This window comes from Nansenia antarctica, assembly GCF_963989245.1.
Source record: "Nansenia antarctica genome assembly, chromosome: 1".
NCBI lineage: Eukaryota > Metazoa > Chordata > Actinopteri > Argentiniformes > Microstomatidae > Nansenia > Nansenia antarctica.
In genome coordinates, this window is record NC_137674.1 from 20057395 (window position 1) to 20078346 (window position 20952).

Below are 20952 nucleotides of genomic sequence, written 5' to 3' on the forward strand. Positions count from 1 at the left end.
TCTGCCCTCTAGTCCAGCGTCTCGACCAGTGTTCCTAGCACCTCAGAGAGGCCTTATGGCACATTTCCACCAGTACTTAAAGCCCTAAAGTTGCAGACGTCTGTGTTTCCATCTCTGAGGACAGGACCAAAACAGTTACCAGGCATGGTCTCTGTGGACCTACCCCGATATTTTGGGACTTCATATTTGGGGGGATTTTTTGGGACCTCCCTGCTCGCCCCATGTCCTAACCCTGGGTGATGGAAACACAACTCCCCCAAAAATCACAGCAGTGCTTACACCCCAAAAAACGGATGAAAAAACCTCATCAGAGAGCTTTCAGGGGGTCCCAAGGAAAGGAAACACTAACAAAGAGAAAACCATACTATCGCAGCAGGGCCAAACGATGCAACATTTGCTATACTGTAAATTTACCTTTTTCGGGCATTGACAACATACCTAGTTTCACATGTTAAGTGTTAACAATCAACACGGTTTTACCTTCACCAGAAACTCACTGAACCAGAGCTGTCTAAGCTTGTACACTAGATCCCTGTGTTTCCACGGCATTACAACCTGCCTTGCAGACCTCCACAAGTAGGCCACCTCTCTCCTCTCTCCTTGGGGCTGGAGTGACCCGTCACTTTAAAGTCATTGTTTCTGAGTGGGGCAGTCCCACTCCTATTTGTCTTTTCTTTGTGATAGAGACAGTCGAGATTTTGACAGGAAGGATGGGTGAGAGAGAGAGAAGGGATGACATGCAGGATATATCCGTGGCCAGAATCGAACCGGGAACCCTGCGGTTACATGGTTGACGCTTCGTGTGTTGCGCCCCTGGACCATTGTTATAAAGAGTGCCCCTCTGTTAGACAACTCTGTGCCATTGCTGGTGCATTAGATGGCTTACTTAAAACAGACGGTTAACCCACCGGAGATATTTTTTATTTCACTCAAAGCAGGCAAAACATGGTGATCTGTCTCTAGTCTAGAGAACTGAAGACACTCATGGGTAAATGATGCCTTCTTTGTAATTCTTTCTAGAGTCACATTTGTATTATCATATACTGTAATGTTTGTTTTCCTCCAACAATTTCACAAATCCGTCAAAAATGATACATCAAACAACACAGGAGGAGTGACAGAAGTGGACAGTGTCATGTCACAACTAAGTTAGGCAGCCCATAGATGATGCAGTTGAAAGCCGACGGGGAAGGGGCCACTCTCTGCTGAGCATCAGCTGAACTCCCATCTCTCTTCACATCAGAATCCTCCTGGAACACAGTGCCTGTAGAATAAACACAGAGGGAATATGAGAGGTTTGATTGTAGTTTCCCTCTTTATTTCATACACAAACACACAAATATATTTTTTGAAAGTGCTCAATCTCCTATAATAATAATAACATTAATAATTCATTGTATTTATATAGCGCTTTTCCAGGGAATATGGGGAAAACAGAAGACACAGAAACAACAAGCAACAGATAACATGAGCACATAGAACACAGAGTTAACGAACAGGCACAGGGAACAATTAACACGGCAATGTCCAGGGGGGGGGGGGGGGGGTGGCAGGGTTAGGGGAGATGGTTAGGGGTAGGGAAGGTTGTATGCATGGGAGGCAGGGTCAGGGGAGATGGTTAGGGGTAGGGAAGGTTGTATGCATGGGAGAACAGGTACAATTATGTTGTAATAATGAATACCGTTCGGCCCTGCGGTGTTGACCCTGTGTGTGGCCTGGACCTCTCCCTTCCTCAAAGCGTGGACCGTCTGCCCCGAGGTCAGCCCCACTCTCAGGAGATCTACAACACAACACGTGTGGATATTCCACAGGATTATCACACGTCCTGTAATCATTATTAAAGCTGCTGGCAGAATTGAATGGTGTTCAAGCCATCATAAGGGACATCATCAAGTTCACCGAATTGCATTGAAAAGGTGCAAAGCAGTAAAGCAAGGAAAGAGAGAGGCTGTTGGTCTTGGTAAGGGTAATGGATATTGTAGTTTTTAACATGTATTGTATTGTACCAGACAGATAAGATAGCCAGACTGTGTTTACCACCTCAAATTAATGAATTAATGTCCAGCCAAATCCATGTTTAGAGGTAGCTAGCTAACATTACATTGATCACACTCGTAAGACTTTTCACTTTTCAAAAAATGCCGGTCGAGAGAGGACGCTGGCGTTGCTTGTTCTCAGATTCTCCGCCTGAAATCTAGATATACTTGAAGTAGACAGAGTAGATTGTCTTACAAAGACACTTAGATTTAGATTTAGTAATCTAAAAATTAATAAGACCCCTATACTTTCTTTTATTTCTTTTTGGGTTTCTTTTTATTATTACTACTTGATCTTTTCAGTTTGTAAAGCATCTTTGAGTGTCTAGAAAAGCGCTATATAAGTCTAAGGTATTATTATTATTATTATTATGATTATTATGATTATTATCATCATCAAGTTCACCAAATTGCATTCAAAAGGTGCAAAGCAATAAGCAAGGAAAGAGAGAGACTGTTGGTCTTGGTAAGGGTCATGGATATTGTAGTGGATGTTTAACATGTTTTCACACAGAGTGTAACAGTAGAGTTTTGGTGGGATTGTTGAATTGTTGAGAGTCTGTCTGGTTGTCCTGTTTATGAACACAGGGCCCAGGTTGAGGACCTTGTGTTCATGTACAGTGATGGAGTGCAGACTCGTTATCAATGTCAGAGGTGCAAACTGGTGATGGCCCAAAAAGGTGACACTTTTCTTTTTTTTTGGGCCTGAAAACGAAGAAAATGATTAATGAGCTGCTAACGTTAGAGGAGAATTTTTTTGACGGGGGGGTGGGGATATCGCTAGCACTAATGGTGCTAAATGGATAGCGCTAGCACTAACTGTGGTCTAACAATGATGCGTGTGTAAGTAGCGGCAGCCCTGACCTTAACACCTGCAGAATTACTTCAAAAACAGTTCACCGTGACTGTGTTCTCCACGCTGTCTGGAACTGTACCTAGCTGCCTGAAGCTAAAAGTTATTTCAACAGCAGCGGAGTTTAGCAGACAGGAAGATCAGTTAGCTCGTGCATCATGTGACTTGGATGAGACTTAAACCCCCCCCCGATGATCTACAGTCTACACGATTCACATGGATGACCTATTTTGAGTTAAAAACAGCTAATTTAGCAGAAAGGTGAAAAGTTTGCAAGCCTGAATGTTGTGACTATGTTGACAGTATACCAAGTGTACAATGTGGAAGTTTGGTGTCAGTCTCTGACAGCTTCCCATTGTGAGGCTTTTGACTGGCCAACTCACCAGTTGTTAAAGACCATTTCTTTAATAAATATTATATTTGATTTAAAGCAAGTTACTATCTTGAGTCTAATTAAAACCCACAACAGTAGCAATCATCACATTCACCAATATCAACTCCAGGCTTGGTACAGTTGTCCAGGGTGACGCCCTTGATTCCCACCACAAGTTTCAGGTGAATCGAACGAAGTGACATGGAGTTATAAGTGTTTTAATAGGGCTGTATGGAAATTGAATTTGATCACATGTGTGTGTGTGTTTGTGGGTGTGGGTGTGCATGTGTTTGTGCGTGTGTGTGTGTGTGTGTGTGTGATTGTGTGTGTGTGTTTGTGCGTGTGTGTATGTGTGTGTGTGTGTGTGTGTGCGTTTATTTGTGTGTGTGCGTGTCGGTGTGGGTGTTTGTGCGTGTGTGCGTGCGTGCGTGTGTGTGTGTGTGTGTGTGTGTGTGTGTGCGTGTGCGTGTGTGTGTGTGCGTGTGTATAACAGAACACCCACTCTCCATGATAGCCTCCATGTTGTGGGAGTTCCTCTGGGGGCTGCTGGGCCACTGGTTGAGCATGACGCAGCGCACTCCACTGAGGCTCAGGAGCACCACCGTCTCCAAGGGACTTCCACTGGCACAGGAGTGGAGGGAGGGGGGGGGGGAGAGAGAGAGAGAATCAGTTGTCTAAAATCCATGTGTTATACTGGCACAGTGGAGGGAAGGGAGGGCGAGAGAGAGAGAGAGAGAGAGAGAGAGAGAGAGAGAGAGAGAGAGAGAGAGAGAGAGAGTGAGAGAGAGATAGACAGATAGAGAGAGAGAGAGAGAGCGAGAGAGAGAGAGAGAGAGAGAGAGTGAGAGAGAGATAGACAGATAGAGAGAGAGAGAGAGCGAGAGAGAGCGAGAGAGAGAGAGAGAGAGAGAGAGAGAGAGAGAGAGAGAGAGAGAGAGAGAGAGAGAGAGAGAGAGAGAATCAATTGTCTAAAATCCATGTGTTATACTGGCATTAATGGGAAGGAAAGGTAAGAGTGGAGGTTGAGATGGTAACTTAATGAACCTCATTCAACACGTTCAGTGACAGTGGACCTTACCTCTTCTGGACCTCCAGCTCTGACGGGCGGAGCCGGCTAACACCGTTCTGGACGCGGTCAAACAGGATGGCCATCTGGCACTCTGAAGGACAACATGACACTGTCTTCATCAGCTCTGGAACTCCCTCCCCATAGTGATCCGCAACGCCCCCACCCTGGACTCCTTCAAATTAGCCCTTAAAACCTGTCTGTTCACGAAGGCCTTTGGCCCCTAGTCACTGTTTCTGTTTTGCTTTGTTTGTTTTCTGTTTTGTCTGTCCGATCATTTCCCTTAGCATTGTAAAGCGTCCTTGGGTTTTTTGAAAGGCGCTATAGAAATGAAAGTTATTATTATTATTATTATTATTATTAGCTGATGGATTGGATTGTTTTTACTTGTCGTTTCTGTTATTTTCTGTCTACTACTGAATAACACAGAGATTAATAACATAGAAATACAGTCTATGGTATTACTAGAACAGCCATGCACTCGATCAAATTTCAGGACCCTCATTTCATGACTTTTCCTAGATATGTGCGTTCTACCACCCAGTATCCTTACATTTTCAAAATCACATCAGGATAAGCTAGTATGAAGCTATTTTGCAGTTTTTCTGTGTAGGAGGCAGGCTGATTTACAAGCAGCCAACTAGTGGTGGTTGTGTGTAAATAGCAGCTTGACCATTGTAAAGAGGGGTTGTCTTTTACACATTGTCTTTTAGTAGGTAAAAAAGGCACAGCTGTTCTAGTGTTAAACTACTATGGGAGTGGGAAGGTTAAATGACATTGGCATAACTGTTGAATGTTGATATTTTATACATGTTGAGTGGCAGGAAGCCAAGGAAGGTGAGCCAGGATGGGAGTTAGTGGGCAGACTCTTTTGTTTTAGTCAGAACCCTGGCAGCACTACTTTGGAGCAAGACATAATAGATAAATGATAGCTGTAATTATGGTGTAATTAACACTACGGCAGTTCTAAGGCCAGTTCTGCCGTGTGGCGTTATAATGGCCCATGGTGATGCTTAAGGTCAGCCTGACTTCCTGTCAGTCTCATCAAATAAACTGAGCCCCCCCCCCCCCCCCCCCCCAATCTTCCTTTGTGGGTTGGAAAAAAGGAAAAAGAAAGAAAACGTGATTTTCTTTTGCGAGACGTGTTTGAAAGGTGTGAAAAGTTGAAAGGCAGTTTGGGGGAATGTGATCAAAACGAATCGAGACAGCAGTTGACGTGGAGAGGGCGGAGGATCCTTGTCCCTAAAATACCAGGGGAACTGTCAAACGGACATGATGAGAATCTAAATGTTCCAAAATGTTCTTTGAATGTCCCTCAAAATGGAAGACGGGGGGGGGGGGAGATTTCAGATTGAAATCGGTTGTAAACAACCCCTTGGTCAACATGAGTAGGGTGGTGAGACGTTGAAGGTGTTTGTTAATGGAGCTGCCAGGGTCTGACACCCAGTATCAGGCCACAGGTGGTGACTCTCTGCTGCAGGCAGACTGGTGGGCTGGACAGGAGGGGGGCGTTGTTCCTGACAGCTGAACACTTCAAAACAGGATTAATATTTATTGACAGCTTTGCTCTCTTGTATCTGCAGTAACAACTACTTCAACTTCTTCAAAAAAGGACCATTATCATCTGATTACCATACCTATTCAATGCACACTATGTTGAATTAGACTACTATCAAAACAATTGTACTACTACTACTACTAAATTCCAATTCAATTGTACTTAGTGTTTTAATTTCGTAGTTAAACTCTGTACTGGAAAATATTACAGCAAAAGGGCCATAATAAAGTCACTGGCTGCGGAGGGAATTTTAAATGAAACCACTCTGGGAATTAAAGATTGATGTGTCTCCTGCTCCATTTACTGTTTATATAAGCCACACGCAGTCCTATTTAAAATTAACATTTTTTTTTTTTTTTAAATAATATCCGAGGCACCTACATTTTGACTTGACATGGTCATTTAAAGGGATCCTTGGTTCAGAGTTGTTTTAAAAGTCAAACTAAACTAACCTTGACATATTTGGTTCTCAGTTCTAATAACAGTGCTACTGAAGGGTGCTTCAGAAAGAGTAATAAAATCATTTTCTATTTCATTTTCTTAGGTTTCAATATTTTAGTAGAAACATATGCTGTAGATGACGAGGCTCTGACAGCTGTGTCCCATGTCTCCCAATTCCCAATGCACAAGTCCATAGAGTAACTTAGGAGAAGGGCAGGGTGGAGAGATGGGAGGCAGCAGTCCATAGAGTAACTTAGGAGAAGGGCAGGGTGGAGAGATGGGAGGCAGCAGTCCATAGAGTAACTTAGGAGAAGGGCAGGGTGGAGAGATGGGAGGCAGCAGTCCACAGAGTAACTTAGGAGAAGGGCAGGGTGGAGAGATGGGAGGCAGCAGTCCATAGAGTAACTTAGGAGAAGGGCAGGGTGGAGAGATGGGAGGCAGCAAGTCCATAGAGTAACTTAGGAGAAGGGAAGGGTGGAGAGATGGGAGGCAGCAGTTCAAGTCCATAGAGTAACTTAGGAGAAGGGAAGGGTGGAGAGATGGGAGGCAGCAGTTCAAGTCCATAGAGTAACTTAGGAGAAGGGAAGGGTGGAGAGATGGGAGGCAGCAGTTCAAGTACAGTATGAGGGCTCAGAAGGTATAGACTATAAATACTGCAACACTGACATTATTTATGAGACCAGTAAAACTGTGAGAAATAGCTGACATGGCAGATTTTTTTATGTACAGTATCCATGTTCTGGTACCGTATGGCACTCTGGCTTCGGTTAAGGCCCTGCTATTATTATGATTTTTAAAAAATACTAGTAGTATTAGTAGGTTATTTGATAGGAGAGGCTGATACTATAAAATAAATCAAAAAGTCTTAGTTTGCTGCTAAAACAAACATGAAAAAAGTAGATATATTACCAGATAGGTTGAGGGAGGCGAGCTTGGCTGGTAGGATGTTTGCAAGAAAGCATTCCATTCCGTGGAAGATGAAAGCACTGCAGTTTGTTAACAGCTGTTCCACCTCGGCAAGACTGGCTCACACACACACACACACACACACACACACACACACACACACACACACACACGCACACACACACACACACACACACACACACACACATCAGCGGCCAATTGCATAAAAATAGACTTAACTTTACTTGACATGACTGGGAAATGTAAAGCGACTTCTGATCTGTGGAATGAATGTGACCCCTGAGCCCTTACCTGGGGGGGCGCTCGCTGCCCATGAAGCCCTCCCACAGAGGGGTGCACTGGCCATGGGCCTCCAGAGTCAGCTTCATCTTCTCTGCAAACACGCCCCCTTCTGACCCAGAGGAAGAGTCAACTAAACACGTTCTCTGACCCAGAGGAAGAGTCAACTCAGGAAGACTTAAGCCGGGTACACACATAAAGATAATCTGGCCGATTTTGGCCCGATTTCCCCCCTTCCGACCAAGGACAGCAAATGCCTGATTATCGGATGGCTCTAAAGATTATCCTACAGGATTATCCTGTGGTGTGAGGTGTGTTAAGAGTCCATTTCTCCCGACAATCTGCTCCGACGTCTGGGCCGACGATCGTGTAACTTGTTCAATATTTACGATCGTCGGCCCTGACCATTTTCCGAGCAGATCAAAAGTCCTCTTGTGTGTGGGCGAAACTGACAACTTGCGATCAGGGTTCCCCGATAGGATTGACAATTTCCAGCCTAACCACAGTCTAAAAACCGCTAAATCCACCAAAAACCAGCCCAAAACCTATATTGTCAGAAACCTGCTAATTACTATTGGGCAGGTGCCCATCTCGTGATTTGCAAACGAGGATAATGTCTGAAGAAAAAAAAGTACGAAAAAGGATGTGATGGGTGTTTTGGGACGTGGTAGTCGAGAGCAGGACAGTCTGCTGTTTTGACAAACAGAACTTGAATCACTGCAGAAATCTTCTAGTCCAGCACAGGGCCCACAACACCTGCCCATACAGGCACCGACTTAACACAAGGTAAAGGCTACACATTCTGTCAATAAATGGGTGTAAAAAAACAACTTAGAATCATTCATCTGCTACTACTGCAATTCTCCTAGAACTTCAAATCCCTTTGGAGAGGCTGTGGTGCCGGTCCATGAGGACAGTCACTAAGGTCACATGTACTTACCCGACTCCCCTTCGTTGTCTGGGTCGATGATATCTTAGAGGGTGCATAAGGACAATAATTCTCCTCTCTAAAATAAAAAATGTTTCCCCTCTGCTATAAGGACTCTCAACACCTGACTCACTGCGCTAACCCTGCCAGATGTACTGCACTTTATAGTTGTAAATATCTGATTTTATCTTGTGGTTATGTGTGTACATTGTCCGTTGTGATAGTGTGTATGTGTAATGTGTGTATGTTTGATGTTCTGACACTGCTGTATTGAGTTTTCTTCCATCTGTACCGACAACAAATTCCACCGACCCTGGTCGGGTGGTCATTAAACGATTAATCATTCATCATTCATTAGGTAAAAAACTCAAATCCAATTTAATAAACGGCTAACACAAAAACAATCTTCCCCACCACACCCCCTCGACGGAGGACAACTTGATCATTTGTATTTGTTTTGGCTTTCGTCATTTATTAGGAACGTTCCCCATCTGGTGAACACATCTTTCCACTTATCTATTCTCTAATCCACCCCGGCCCCCTCTTTCCCCAAGGGGCCAACAGAAGACAGCTACTGTAGTATCCCTAATGGCAACATACGGAACATTATCTAACCATTAATAATCCAAAACGTTTAGGTGTAAAAGGATACATTTGAAGTTGTGTGTGTCTACTGGGAGGGCATTTGGAGGTAGGACACGATTTAAGGGGACCTAAGGAACAAAATCCAGAAGAACATATGGACGCAGACTTCCACATAAACTAAAAGCATGCAAAAAGAGAGAGAGAGAGAGAGAGAGAGAGAGAGAGAGAGAGAGAGAGAGAGAGAGAGAGAGAGAGAGAGAGAGAGAGAGAGAGGTGGAGGGGACTAGCTCATGTCAAAGGGAGAAATACTTAGAACCCCTGAAACAGAATCATTACAAAAAACACATTACTGTAATTGATTGAGACGCTACACTTAAAAGCGGCAAGGGGACCTAAGTAATTGCCTGTGCTGACAGGTAGGTAAACGTAATATGTGGCGTCTCTGTCTGGCGAGCCCAGATTAATTTACTGAACTCACCACTTTGATGGCTTTGCTTTGATCCCCCTTCCCCTTGGCTCCCTTGCCACCTTTGGGCTCCTTCTTGTTGTCACTTTCAACTGCAACAAACAAGATGCAGAATTAATACAGGAAGCAGTTGTCTGGCTGGAAGTTGAAAATACACATACGCATTCTGACAGTGTGCAAAGTCATTTCCAAGAAGGTTGACTTCAGATATATTTGCATACTCAGTGACATTTTAGTATCATCGACTGGCAGAAAGTTCTATTGCAAGCCTACAGCCATTGCCCTAGTAGTGACCATTTGCAAACCTACTGTAGTGAAAGCATTGAACTTCAAGGCATAGCTTCTAAAATGACATTTGAGTAGACATAGGTTGTGATGGAATTAAATGTCGTAACAGGAACCCAAAAACATGACCATTTCCTTCATAAATGGTATTTGATTTATTTATTTATTGTACTCGAATTCATCCTGTGCATGTTTCATGCAAAGTACTAAGAAGCATAACAAATAGCCCTTTCCAAAGGTGGCGTTGGGCACTACATCTTCTTGACACAATGGTAAACTGTAGATGTCAAAATGATGGTAATGTTGGTCCTAGGTGAGGAAAGTGAAAAAGTCACTTTTTCTTTCTAAATTCAAGCCATACAGTATATCCAGTAGCACCCGCATCCCAACCGTGCACCCCCAACTTCCCCAGACATATGTACATGCATGTGTGTACACAACAAATCAAACACCACACATGCAAGCACACACACACACAGGCAAGCGCACAAACATTGCCTGTGGACTACAATAATATGAGCTGGGAAAATAAGCTTTCTCGCCCCCCCCCTGTGTGTGTGTGTGTGTGTGTGTTCAGTAATATCCCTTGGCAGGCTGGTGATAGGACGACATACTCAAATGGGCAGCCTCACTACAGGCCAGAGGGCTGACTGGCTGCAGCACCTGGAGAGTAGCCTCAGCAGGTCAAAGGTCAACTCAGCCCACCAGATGTCTCAGTCTCACGCACGCACGCACACAGAAGCATTGATGAATTCAACTCATGAACACTGATATAGGCTACGCATGGTTTACACACCTCACATCCCATCTGTAACCCAATGAAGAGCAACAGACAACGAAGAGCAACTGGGGCGGCTGTGTCTCAGGAGGTAGAGCCGGCATCTAATGATCGCAAGGTTGGCAGGTCGGCGGTTCGAGCCCCGGCAGGCCACATGTCGAAGTGTCCTTGGGCAAGACACCGAACCCCAAATTGCTCCCAATAAGCGGGCCGCCGCCTTGCATGGTAGCTTGCCGCTATTGGTGTGTGAATGTGTGTGTGAATGGGTGAATGAGAGGCCGTTGTAAAGTGCTTTGGAATATGGCGCTATATAACTCAGTCCATTTAACTGGAGTAGCCTACTCTACAGAAGATTTGATGGAGATGCTACATTTGTCGTTGATGCTCTCAAATACTGGGTTGTGTGCTACAGGAGATTGGAAACACACCGTTTGTCAGCCTTGACTTGTTTGAAGGAAACACTTCTCTCTCGTCAAAGCTGTTTGGAAACCTCTCCACAAAGCTTTTTAGATTAGTATTCACTATGTGTTTGTGCGTGTGTCCTGTAACACACATTCATATTAAGTTCTAAGTTCTGGGCCCAGGACAGTCCGGACGGATTGTATGGCAGCTAGTGCTGAGGCACAAACATGTACATTTTCAAGCCTGCAAACTGTGACACTTTAAAATAATGTGAAAAAATACTTTTTGTGCAATATGACAACCCTAGTTGACTATCTGTGCAGTATAGTACAGTGGATTGTGTACATAGCCTTTATTGATGTAAACCAGCTCCTTACCTTCTTGTGATTTTATGCATCTATGCTCTTTCTAAAATGTGTTTTCTTTTTCCTTTCCTAAACACCAGGGGAGCCACCCCTCCTAAATTTCGTTGTTTGGTACCTGTACTGTAGCAATGACAAATAAAGTCCATTCCATTCCATTCCATTCCATTCCATTATGTTAATTACACTCTCTAATCTACCCCTTGCCAGTAGCATATAGCAGGCTAATTAAATGAATTAAGGGTCTTCTTTTTTTTTTTTACGTCTGTAATTGATTTGATTGATGGCCCATGTGTCTCAGCTCCTTTATTGAGCATGGGGATGACACACTTGTCTTATTCAAATTGGATTCAGCAGGAAAACGGTCTCTTGTCAATTATGAAAGGGGCAATACAAGGGCGAAAGAGAACTTGCTTCAGACACCATTGAATTTCGAGATCAGGAAAATTAAAGTAACTACAAAGGTAAGTTTCAACAAGCTATAGGCACTAGGCTATAGGCTTAATGGTAATGGAAGACAATGAGATTTTAATGGTAATGGGATTTAGTGACATCAGTGTAGCAAACAGCGAACTCTCTCCTTTCCGTTTAGAAAACCGACCATGCTAGCTACCTGATGAAGGGTATCGCTGGATTATCGCTGTAAAACATTTAGATTTGGTTAAATTTGGTTTCCTTTAACACTAGAACAGCCATGCCTTTTGTATCTACTATGAGAGCCACCTCTGTGATCAAATGACCATAGTCTTTACAATGGAAAGCTGCTATTTACACACAACGACCACTAGTTGGCCGCTTGTAAATTAGCCTGCCTCCTACACAGAAAAACAGCAAAATAGCTTTATACTACCTTATCCTGATGTGATTTAGAACATGTAAGCATACTGGGTGGTAGAACGCACATATCTAGGAAAAGTAGGGTCCTGAAATGTTAGCGAGTCCCATTTGTTTTACTCACAGGGTCAAATTACCCCACTCATGGCTGTTCTAGTGTTCCAGTGGCCAAGCATACTGCAATAGCTGTCTGCACAAGCAAAAGAACAATGAATGATACAATCCTGCAATGCATACAATCCTGTCGTCATTATACAACATCTCATTATACATCTCATATCTCATTTTGGAAGTATAAATCGTCCTGTTTGCACTGACAGACGGATGAAAAGTCATTACCTCATGTCACTTTTACAGTGGTATTACATTGTTATAAATTGAACACTTTGCACTTCACAAGTGAGGCTACAAGGCTCAGTAGAGGCTGCTTGTCATTGAGACACTTGGCTAGGCTCTACCCATGGACAGGTCCTGTCTGACCACACACCACCTGTTCCAGTTCATGGGGCAACAGCGACCGGTGGTTCCAACAACAGGAACCACCCCCCCCCGAGGCCCTGGAGTCCAGTGCACCTTAACTGAGCTCCAATGACTCCCACCGCCCTTCAAATCCACTTTTCTCAATATCTGATTGGTATTACGACCTGACAGTCATTTCATGTTGAACATCTACAGCGCACCCACATTTGACTTAAATTGCAATTGAACACAGTGACCTTACTAGACTCGTCTGGACATGGGGTTTCCTCTGTCAGTACAGTGCATGCATACATACAGATAGCCCCTACCTCTTACCTCTACCTCTTGACCATGGTCAAAATATTTCAAAACATAAAGAAAACTCTGATTTCTTTAACCCAACTTGTTATGTGAACAGTTTGGTGTTTCTGGTCCTTCTTCCTTATCTTGCCCATGTTTCCTCTATTGATTCTGCACATGAAACTTGGCCTGGAGTGTCAGATAGATGGATCACTGTTAGCCCAAGCTGGCGTAGCTCTGCGCCAGCGACAGATGGCAGAATTCTGGGTGGAACAAATAAATACAGATGCGAAGTAATTAGTTGTGCTCCCAAGGAGCCCGTCGACAACACACTTAAGACGGGACGGATTGGCTAGCCATCAAGCTATAGCAGCTTGTATCAACCTACAAAGGAAACAGGAACTCAATCTGGTCTCAATCCATGTGACTGTTAGTTGTCGTATGTACAAGATAATAGATTACACACCCTGTCTACCACCCTGAATAATCTATTATTTTGTACATACAACTAGGTTTGGGAAAGGACAACTACAGTGCCCTCCTTAAGTATTGGAAAGAGGAATACTATGCAAAAAACTGGTCTTCTTTTATATCTATACTCCTAACAGTTTGTTTTGAAATCAAATAAAGGATTCATGTTTAGTAGTTTCTAGACAATCCTTTGCATGCAATAACTGAAGCATGTTCAATTGGATCTACAGTGGGGGAAATAAGTATTGAACACTGTGGGGAGCATGGCGCGTTCTGGCCTGCAGAGGGAGCCAGACTGTTGGTGGGGGATGGATGACGGTCTGATTACGGACAGGTGTCAGTTATCAGTTAACAGGTATCCAACTGGGGCCCGTTCCACTAAGCGTGATTAACTCTGATCAAGGCGATTAACTCTGATCCAGGTTTAAATAAGCTTGCGGTCGGTTCCATCAACGTGGCTCAAATAATTCGCAGCTTGGTTGCTATGCAGTAATTCTGGTCCCGAGCAGACTTACAGGCTGGTTTAGGTAATGCGTGCGTCAAAAAAGGCTCACAGGCGGAAACTCTATCCCGAACGACAGTTCCTCAAGTGTCTTTTAGGAAATATTAGTTCCCACTTCACACGAGATAGATAGATAGTTTGACTGTGTGATAGATAGATAATTTGATATTTTGAAAGTGTGATCGATCGATAGGTAGATAGTTTGATTGTGTGATAGATAACTTGATATTTTGAAAGTGTGATAGATAGATAGATCGATAGATAAATACATTAAAAAGTGTAAAAATAATAATAAAATAGGTATGTCTATCAACTTGCATTGCCTTCATTACAGCGGTGTGGCTGGCTGGCGCAGGGGTTAAGGCAGCCAGCTAGAGTTCCGAAGGCTGCGGGTTCGAGACTTGATTTAACTTAACGTTTTTTTTTTTTTACATTTAACCGAAGCCTTCATGCAAATCGATTTACAATATATATATATCTGTCTAAGTGAATCATCTATCCATCAGTAATCATAAGAAAAAATAATCTATGCCAAATCCAGGGTCCAGTTAGAAGAACATAATTTACTCAGAAAGGCTTCAAACACCATTGTAATCGTGTCAGTTCTTGTAAATTAGCCTGCACCATCATTGTATAGCCTATATACTTTTTAGATTAGATTTTAGATTAGAATCAGACAACGAAATGCAAAAAAAAGTGTGTCTGAAGAGGGATTTGAACCACCGTCTTAAAATGACGAATAAATACCATGGCAGCGGCCAATACCACTAGGCCATCATGGCGATATGACGGTTTGTAGCCTGCTGCTGATATCACCACAGTAGTAAATATTAATTTATTAAAATATGAACATATAACAATAACTGGGGCTAGTATGACCTACGCATTTAATCGGTCTGCAATATCTTGCCAAACCATTTCCCTCGCCTTGTTAATTGCAGCAGTATTGCACTATTTTACATCTTATTTTTGGTCTTCATAAAGTTCAATAATTAGGAGTGCTGCGCAAAAAGAGTGCAGTATCTTTTCGACAGTTTGACTCTTCAGGGCTCTTTATGTCTGCGTGCACGCACCCATATCGAGGATTTCGAAGCCGGTGTTCTGTGAACACTCATGACACAAGCCTGATCCTCGTTCGAGGAATCACCTGAGGCTTGAATTCCAATCCCGAGTTGCCTGATCGCAGGATTTATTTTTATCGCCGATATACTAATCAACGTTCGTGGAATAGCCCCCTGGTCTATTTAACCTGTGTGTGTTTGTTCCCCCGGGAGAGTGAAGGAGGCGGGGAAAACCTGCCTAGGTGGTGGAGAGAGAGAGAACAAGTGAGAGAGAGCCAGAATGACGGCAGAGCAGCGGCAGAGCAAGCTGAGACCCGAAAGGGGAATCAGCGCAGTGTGCAGTGGATCCTGAGCGGGTAAACCGGTGGGCGTGACGGCCGCACACCGTGGTTATTCGTTGTTCTTTATTGTTTAAAAGACTCGCTCAGCACGTCAGTGACGTTGCTGAGCTGTGCAGGACGTAATAAATACGTGTTCTACAACCGTTCCTCTGTGTCGACCTCCCTCTGTGCCTTGAGACTCTTACAAACACATCAACATTTTGTCCAGTAAATGCCAATTCCAATAAGCCTATTCAAGTGAAAGTGAATATTAAGTGAGTATTAACTCAAACAACAAAAACATCTAAACATTAAAGTGTAAATAAAGTTATGTGTAATAAAGTGGAATGAAACAGGAAAACATAGCAGTTTGCATGCATTGTTTTAACACAAAAGTGACCAGGTTTCTTATGTCTATTTATCCCACCCGAACACTTTCCTAAAGATCTCTCTTTCAACTGGATCATTTGGTACTATTTGGTCATTATTTATCCACCTGATTCTACTTACCTACTTGATTTAACCAAGGCAACTTGGGGTTCACTTATTTTTGCACCTGCACTCATTTCTTTATAATTTAGTTTTCCTACTATACGCATGATTCCCTTTAAACCAACATATGGAATTGGTAAATATAAACCTGTTATGTCAGATAAGATTAGTTGGTTCTGAATAGATAAAGATTTCATGGTAAAAACAAAAATAATCTATAATTGCACAAGGGGTTCACATACTTTCAAGCAGCACTGTATATGTTATCTTGTATATCTTGTATATCTTGTGGTAATCTCTCATGCTCTTGTGGTAATCTCTCATGCTCTTGTGGTAATCTCTCATGCTCTTGTGGGTCACCCTCTGAAGAACCCTTTTGGCTTCATCATGGAACCCAAGATATACACTCACTGAACACTTTATTAGGAACACTTGTACACCTTCTCATTCATTCAGGTGGTGCTTCTCACTATTAATTGATTTATCATGCCATTGAATTAGTAGGGATGCACCGATACCCATACCAGTACTCGTACCCGATACCATGCTCCACAAACTCGTACATAGTACGGTAGTTTTTTGGACAAGAAACCAATCAAAGTGACTATTTCACTGGAAATGACCTTCCACTACAGTATCAGAAATAAATATACAGTATTTAGTATGAAACATCTAAACAAGTTTTCTTACTAGCAAACTACTCTGTTACTAGCATATACATGGCCATGAAGTCTGTGTGAGCATAATCACTAAAAAAGAAGCAAATACTCCCCGTAGTTGCTTCTTTTTTAGCGATTATGCTCACACGGACTTCATGGCCATGTACAGTATATGCTAGTAACAGAGTAGGAGTAGGAGAGTAGGAGAGGAGAATGGCACACCGTCACCACTTCACAGAACCGGTATTACCAAAGCTGTATGACTTCGTGGAAGAAGCACATCAACAGCCTGTTGCAGGACATTTCGGCGTTCAGCTTATTTGGACTAGCAACGTCAGCTCAATGTCTGTCATCAGTTTAACTGCGCAGTGGATTGACAAGGATTTGACTCCCCAGAGAGTCCTTCTACAAGCAAAGCAGTTTTGCGGTGGGCACACTGGCCAAGTCATAGCAGGTGCGTTTGATATAATAATAATAATAATAATAATAATAATAACAACTTTATTTGCATAGCGCTTTTCCTGCAAACGTTGCAGCTCAAAGTGCTTTAATCATTATATAATCTTAATTTAATTATTTGGGTAAAAAATGTTATACGGTGCCAGTACAAATCATGTTGTATTTTGTCTAAATTTGGACAAATACTAATTCCATTAGGTTTTTCATGTATAGTCAATTGTTATTTATTATGAATACAATGATATGGGCTTCTAAGTTGTTGTTTTCTACATTTTAAAAGCTTTGGTTAAAGATGTAAATGGGATTTTGCATGGGATTTGGGATGTCCCCAGTGTTGTTCATTCAACTTCAATCCAAAAAATAACTATTAAAAACATACACATTTCCAAATATGTTATTATTATTTCATTTTCCTGATCAATATCTATTGAAATCAAATATAGTTTTTCTAAAAAATATATACATTTTGTACAAAACATTAAGGTTGTATGCTTGTCCCTGCGATCACTGTCCACCCTGTTATGCTGTGTTAATGTCGCTTTTAAAAGAAAACCATATTTCTCAATCACATCACTCTCATGAGGTGACATCACATCAGTGGAGGGGATTTCAAATGTTGTAAGCTGTGTGATTTTCTACCTCTTTTACCATCTGATTTTTATGTTTTTATCCAGTGAGTTTAATGTGGTTGACCATAACGTGTCCACCCTGTTATGCCTAAATATTGAGGAGATCAAATTGAATAATTTCAAAAAAAGTATATAGTGCAAATTAGATTCCTCATCAAGTATTCATGGTCATTCTAGGCATTATGCTAACACGGGCAGGCTAAAGGCTAACTTTAACTCAAAATGTCCACCCTGTTAGTGTCAACCCTGTTATGTGTCCACTCTGTTCTGGAGACACTCGCCCTATTCAACTACAGAGGGTATTCTAAATAAAATACAATTTAGCTGCCTGAGCTCGACCACTATGTTTTTCAGCAAGCTAGATATGTCCTTTATATAATAGAACATTAAAATATAGATAAATCAAGTTTTTCACAAGTTATGAAGTCCAAATGGCACCGTATTTTTTTTAACCCATTTAGTAATTTAAATGCAATATTAAAACGATGGGTTTTTATAATCTTAATTTAATTATTTAGTCATTTAAAGGCAATATTAAAAATATATCTTTTGTACATGTGGTACACAGAGAAAACCAGCATCAATAGACCTGAGAGCTCTATTGGGCTGATATGCTAGCAAAAGGTCTTTCAAATATTCTGGTGCTGTGCCAGTGAGAGCTTTATAAACAAGCAGAAGGATCTTGAAATCTATTGTGAACTATTGATGATGTGCTTCAGACATGGGGCAGGTGTAGAACCTTAGCTGCAGCCGTCAAGAGACGCTTCACTAACACAGAGAAAAGCTCACTCTACTGCATTGCAACTGTACTCAATCTGAGGTAAAGCGTGTGTGTGTGTGTGTTTGCTGAGCATGTGAGAAAGATAGAGAGAATGATGAAAACAAAACTTTGTCATGATGACCAACCTAAAACCTTTTACTATTTAACTTTTACATCAATCAATTTACTTTATTATGTGATTTGAAGGCAATATACTGACATTCATTCTGATTATTTAATAATAATAATAATAATAATAATAATAATAATAACTTTAATTTCTATAGCGCCTTTCAAGAAACCCAATGACGCTTTACAAGGGAATGATCAGACAGACAAAACTGAAACGATGACTAAGGGCCAAAGGCCTTGGAGAACAGATGGGTTTTGAGGGCTAGTTTGAAGGAGTCCAGGGTGGGGGCGTTGCGGATCACTATGGGGAGGGAGTTCCAGGTTCCGGGAAGGGGTATGCTGGGGGAGGAGGTCAGTTAGGTACTGGGGGGCGCAGGCGTGGAGGGATTTGTAGGTGAGGAGGAGGATTTTGTATGTGATGCGGGACTTGACCGGGAGCCAGTGGAGGTGAATGAGGGTGGGGGAGATGCGCTGCCAGGGCTTGGTGTGGGTGAGGACCCTGGCAGCTGAGTTCTGCACGTACTGGAGCCTGTCCAGGGCTTTGTTGGGAACCCCAAACAGGACTCCATTACAATAGTCCAGACGGGAGGTGACGAAGGCGTGGATGAGAGTTTCGGCAACGGAGACAGTGAGGGAAGGTCGCAATCTGGCAATGTTTCTGAGGTGGAAGAAGGCAGATTTAGTGATGGATTTTATGTGGGACAGGAAGGAGAGGGTGGAGCAGCCGTCGACCTCGAGGATGAAGTCCCCAACCTTCCAGAGCAGCGCCTTGGGTGCTACAACCATGAGCTCTGTTTTCTTGGTGTTGAGTTTGAGAAGGTTAGATGTCATCCAGGTTTTTATTTCGAGCATGCAGTTGATGAGGGACTGGGGGGAGAGCGGAGAGGATGGGGTGGAGCTGAGGTAGATTTGGGTATCATCGGCGTAGCAGTGGTAGTTAAGGCCGTGACGACGGAGGATCTGGCCGAGGGGGAGCATGTAAATGGTGAAGAGGAGGGGTCCGAGTACAGAGCCTTGGGGGACGCCTCGGTTGACTGGGGCTGGGGGGGAGCTTGAGCCGTGGATGGAGACAAACTGTTCCCTGTTTGAGAGGTATGATGTGAACCAGGAGAGGGCTGAACCAGTGACACCCAGGTGGGTGGAGAGGCGGTTGAGGAGGATGGTGTGGGAGACAGTGTCGAAATCAGCAGAGAGGTCCAAGAGGATGAGGATACTGAAACGTCCCGAGTCAGCAGCAATGAGGAGATCATTGGTGATTTTAATGAGGGCGGTTTCCGTGCTGAGCCCCTACAATCTGAAGCCGGATTGTAGGGGCTCATAGAGCTCATGGTTGGACATATACTGATGGATTTGACCGGCGGCTGCTCTTTCCAGGGTTTTACTCAGGAAGGGAAGGTTGGAGATCGGCCGGTGGTTGTGATCAGGGTCCAGACCAGGTTTCTTGAGGATGGGGGTGACTGAGGCAGTTTTGAAGCTGGTGTGAACTATGCCAGATAGCAGGGAGGTATTAATAATATCCACCATGTAGGGGCAGAGGGTGGGTAAGCAGTCCTTGACCAAGGCAGTGGGCATGGGGTCCAGTGAGCAGGTTGAGGTCTTGGCCAGGGTGACCAGCCTGGCGAACTGGGCAGCATCCACTGGAGAGTAGGAGGAAAAGCAGCATTGGGGGGGGCACGGCGCTGGGGCGGGGTCGTCGTGTGGCTGGGGTGCAGGAGGAGCGGGAGGGATTGGTGCCCGGAGCTGCTGGTGGATGGAGTCAACCTTTGAGTGAAAGAAGTCCAGGAATTTGGAGCAGCGGTCGGGAGCACCAGGACGGTGGGGGGCGTTGGGGGGGCGGAGTAGACGGTTGATGGTGGTGAATAGTGTTCTGGGGTTTCAGACTAGCTTGTCTGTTACCATACAAGGGCCTATCTTCTGCAGAAGGACCTAGAGAAGGTGATCCACGCCTTCATTACAACCCAGCTGGATTACTGCAACTCATTGTATGTTGGCATCGACCAGTCCCTGCTCCGTCGGCTGCAGCTAGTTCAAAATGCTGCAGCTCGACTACTCACCGAAAGCCAAGAAGCGTGACCATATTACCCCAATCCTGGCATCACTCCCCGTATTGATTTTAAATTACTTTTGATTTTTTTTAAAGCACTGAACGGGCAGGCACCCCCATACTTGGCTGACCTATTGCGCCACCACACTCCATCCAGAGCCCTTAGGTCAGCTGACCAACTGCTTCTGGAGGTCCCTAGGACCAAACTAAAAACAAGAGGGGACAGAGCCTTCTCCAAAGCAGCCCCTAGGCTCTGGAATAGTCTCCCCCTCCACATCAGATCCGCCCAGAGCATTGGGACTTTTAAAAAACTAGCTAAAACACATCTCTTCTCCCTGGCCTTTGACCTGAGGTGAGCCTGCCTCCCATCGGGAGGCTCCCGACACTGCACTTTTTGCACTTCTATTCGTATTGCACCTTGTTTTTAGTGTATTTTATAATCAGTTTTTGTATCTGTATTTTATCTATTTTATATCTGTATTTTATCTTGC

The 20952-nt window shown here is 43.4% G+C and overlaps 1 protein-coding gene across 1 annotated transcript in view; it reads right to left on the reverse strand.

Moving 5' to 3' along the window:
* Positions 1–1133: 1133 nt before the first annotated feature.
* cfap46 (cilia and flagella associated protein 46) overlaps positions 1134–20952 on the reverse strand; it is a gene marked incomplete at both ends in the record, with an annotated part of 96584 nt that continues 76765 nt past the window's right edge. The window contains 9 exons of the mRNA XM_080537398.1: positions 1134–1264; positions 1682–1780; positions 3765–3883; positions 4341–4422; positions 7237–7349; positions 7546–7645; positions 8474–8506; positions 9114–9174; positions 9525–9604. Coding sequence (XP_080393524.1) covers positions 1134–1264; positions 1682–1780; positions 3765–3883; positions 4341–4422; positions 7237–7349; positions 7546–7645; positions 8474–8506; positions 9114–9174; positions 9525–9604 — 818 coding nt within the window. The remainder of the gene's footprint in view (positions 1265–1681; positions 1781–3764; positions 3884–4340; positions 4423–7236; positions 7350–7545; positions 7646–8473; positions 8507–9113; positions 9175–9524; positions 9605–20952) is intronic.